The following is a 3,778-nucleotide window of genomic DNA, read 5'->3' on the forward strand; positions in this document are numbered from 1 at the left end:
TTAGTTTATTATCATTAAATTCCAATGTAAACCCTGTTATCTTCAACATTCAATTCAATGAAATAAATATGTCATCGTTCATCTCTCTTTATTCTTTCTGATTTTTGTCACTTTTTCTTATTTCTTCTTTTAGTTCTAATAATGCAGCTTTAAATAACATGACATGCTTGTGGACTTCATGCCCAAATCCAAACACGTTGTCTCATTGTGAAATAATGAATCAAGAACCGGAATATGATGAAGAAGAGGCTTTTAGGGAAATAAATCGAGAATTGGAGCAATTTGAGAATAAATCTAAGCCAAACTTAAATGAAACCGAGCCGGTTAATTTGAGTAGTTCTGAAGAAGTCCAAGAAACTAAGATAAGCATTCACACAGATGAAAAAACTAGGGACACATTGATCCAACTTTTGTTTGAATTCAAAGTTGTATTTGCTTGGTCTTATGATGACATGCCAAGATTAAGTGTCGATTTGGTGGTCCATAAGTTGCCGACATACCCCGATTATCCCCCTGTCTAGCAAAAATAGAGGAAGTTCAAAACTAATATCAATGACAAGATTAAAGAAGAGGTCATGAAACAGTTGAAGGCGGGAGTTATCCGAGTGGTCCGATACACCACCTGGTTAGCTAATATGGTTCCCGTGCCAAAGAAAGATTGGAAGACTCGAGTGTGTGTTGACTACCGAGATCTGAACAAAGCAAGTCCCAATGACAATTTCCCTTTGCCAAACTCACATCCTTGTTGATAACTGTGCCAAACATGAAATACAGTCTTTCATGGATTGTTATGCAGGATATCATCAGGTGTTGATGTATGAAGAGGATGCGGAAAAGACAGCTTTCACCACACCCTGGGTCACCTATTATTACAGGGTCATTCCTTTTGGTTTGAAAAATGCCGGGGCAACTTATATGAGGGCCATGACTGCCATCTTTCATGACATGATGCACCAAGAAATCAAGGTGTATGTGGACAATGTGATCATCAAATCCAGTACATAGGATGACCATGTTCGGGATCTGAGAAAGTTCTTTGAGCGGCTGCGTAAGTATGATTTGAAGCTAAATCTGACCAAATGGTCATTTGGGGTTCCGTCTGGCAAACTCTTGGGATTTATAGTCGGTCGGAGGGGCATCGAGCTAGATCCAACAAAGATAAAGTCTATTCAGGATTTGCCTCTTCCAAGAACCAAGAAAGAGGTTATGAGCCTGCTGGGAATGTTGAACTACATTAGCTGATTCATTGCTCAGTTGACTTCCACATGTGAGCACATCTTCAAGCTGTTAATGAAAGATGCAATGATTAAATGGACGGATGAGTGTCAAGAAGCCTTTAACAAAATCAAAGAATATCTATCGAACCCGCCAGTCTTGGTCCCACCTGAACCTGGGAGGCCTTTGTTTCTGTATTTGACAGTCTTGGAGAATTCCTTCGGATATGTCCTCGGGAAACATGATGTGACTGGGAGGAGAGAGCAGGGAACTTACTACCTGAGCAAGAAGTTCACCAATTATGAAGCCAAATACACTTTGTTGGAAAGGACTTGATGCGCTCTAACTTGGATCGCTCAAAAGCTTAGGCATTACTTGTTGGCCTACACCACTTATCTCATCACCAGACCGGACCCTTTGAAGTACATATTCTAGAAGCCGATGCCCACAGGGAGGTTAGCAAAATGACAGATCTTGCTCACTGAATTCGACATAGTCTATGTTACCCGCACGGAAATGAAAGCCCAGGCTATTGCAGATCACCAAGCTGAAAACCCCGTCGATGATGAATATCAACCCTTGAGTACTTACTTCCTGGATGAAGAGGTGAATTCAGATGAGGTAACATCAGAAGACACAAATGCTTGTAAAATGTTCTTCGATGGAGCTGTGAACGCAAAAGGCGTTGGAATTGGGGCAATTTTGATCTCACCCACTAGTCAGCACTATCCGGCCACAACCCGACTTTGGTTTTTCTGCACAAATAACATTGCTGAGTATGAATCCTGCAATATGGGTATGAATATGGCAATCGACCAAGATGTGGAAGAACTGTTAATCATGGGAGATTCGGACTTGATTATCCGACAAGCTCGGGGTGAATGGGAAACTCGGGATGTCAAGCTTATTCTATACAGGAAATGTGTGGAAGACCTTAGCAAGTTTTTCAAGTTAGTCGAGTTCTGGTGCATTCCTTTCTTTCACAATGAGTTAGCCGATGCACTCGCTACTTTGGATTCGATGTTGCCGTATCCAGACAATCTCCACATCGACCCGTTGGAAATCCAAATTCAAGAAAGGCATGGTTACTACAATATGGTTGAGGTGGAACCAAATGTTCAGCCATAGTATCACGATATCAAGAGGTTTCTGAAAATGAAAGAATATCCCGAGCAGGCCAATGGAAATAAAAAAAAATAACCATTAGAAGGCTTGTCGGCGGTGTCTTCTTGAGCGGTGAGGTCTTATATAAAAGGACTCCAGATCTCAACTTGCTAAGATGTGTGGATGCGAAGAGGCAAGAAGAATCATGTATGAAGTGCACGCAGGGGTGTGTGGACCCCACATGAATGGATACATCCTGGCAAAGAAGATCCTTCGAGCAGGCTATTATTGGATGACTATGAAAAAGATTGCTTCAGTTTTGTCCGGAAATGTCATCAGTGTCAAGTGCACGGTGATCTGATTCATGCACCACCTAAAGAACTACATCTTATGTCAGGGTTGTGACCGTTCGTTACCTAGGGTATGGCCATCATTGGGCCGATTGAGCCAAAAGCTTCAAACGGGTATAGATTCATATTGGTTGCTATTGATTACTTCACAAAGTGGATTGAAGCAATTACTCTCAAAAATGTCACAAAGAAAGCAGTGGTAGACTTCGTGCACTCCAATATCATCTGTCGTTTTGGTATTCCTGCAACTATTATTACGGATAATGTTGCGAACTTGAATAGTCATTTGATGAGAGAGATATGCGAACAATTCAAGATCACACATCGGAACTCTACCCTATATGGGCCCAAAGCTAATGGTGTCGTTGAAGCAGCAAATAAGAACATCAAGAAGATTCTGAGAAAGATGATCCAAAGTTCCAGGCAATGGCATGAAAAGTTGCCATTTGCATTGTTGGGATATCACACAACTGTGCGCATATCAGTCAGAGCAACCCCATACCTATTAGTTTACGATACTGAAGCCGTGATACCCGTAGAGGTTGAAATTCCATCCCTTCCAATCATTGTTGAAGCTGAAATTGAGGACAGTGAGTGGGTCAAAACTCGTCTGGAATAGTTAACCTTGATCGATGAAAAGCGAATGGCCACAGTCTACCACTGACAGTTGTATCAACAAAGAATGGCTCGTGGCTACAACAAGAAAGTACAGCCTAGGAACTTTGAAGTGGGCAACTCGTTTTGAGGCGTATTCTCACTACCCCAAACACTCCAATCCTTTGATAACTCTTTGAGCCAGTTACCTTTCTTTTAGTACCCTCTTTGGAACCTGAAAACGGTTGTAAAAAAAAGAAAAAGAAAAAGAAAAAGAAAAGAAATCAAAACAAAAGAAACAGTAAAACAACAAAATAACAAAACAAAATGTTTTCCTGAACTACGTTCGACTTGATTCCGAAAGGATAGGTAGGCAGCCTCTCTCTGGGGTTCAGTCGTACCAAAATAAAAATCCAAATTCCTCAAAAGTGAAACTGGGGCAGATGTTAAAATGGGTCAGTGAGGATCCCGCCTGAACCTTTCCAAAGTTGTAATTCAATCCAATTTCTTTTTAT

At 41.2% G+C, this 3,778-nt stretch overlaps 1 protein-coding gene across 1 annotated transcript; it reads left to right on the forward strand.

Moving 5' to 3' along the window:
• The first annotated feature begins 1,731 nt into the window (after nt 1–1,731).
• LOC138881022 (uncharacterized) lies at nt 1,732–2,343 on the forward strand. Its single transcript, XM_070161218.1, has one exon. It carries the CDS (start codon nt 1,732–1,734, stop codon nt 2,341–2,343), a length of 612 nt encoding a protein of 203 aa, XP_070017319.1.
• Nucleotides 2,344–3,778: the final 1,435 nt, after the last annotated feature.

This window comes from Nicotiana sylvestris, chromosome 11 (genome assembly GCF_000393655.2).
Source record: "Nicotiana sylvestris chromosome 11, ASM39365v2, whole genome shotgun sequence".
NCBI classification, from domain to species: Eukaryota; Viridiplantae; Streptophyta; class Magnoliopsida; order Solanales; family Solanaceae; genus Nicotiana; species Nicotiana sylvestris.

Coding starts and splice junctions, on each gene's coding strand:
- LOC138881022 (XM_070161218.1), top strand. CDS start 1,732: ATGAAAGCCCAGGCTATTGCAGATCACCAAGCTGAAAACCCCGTCGAT.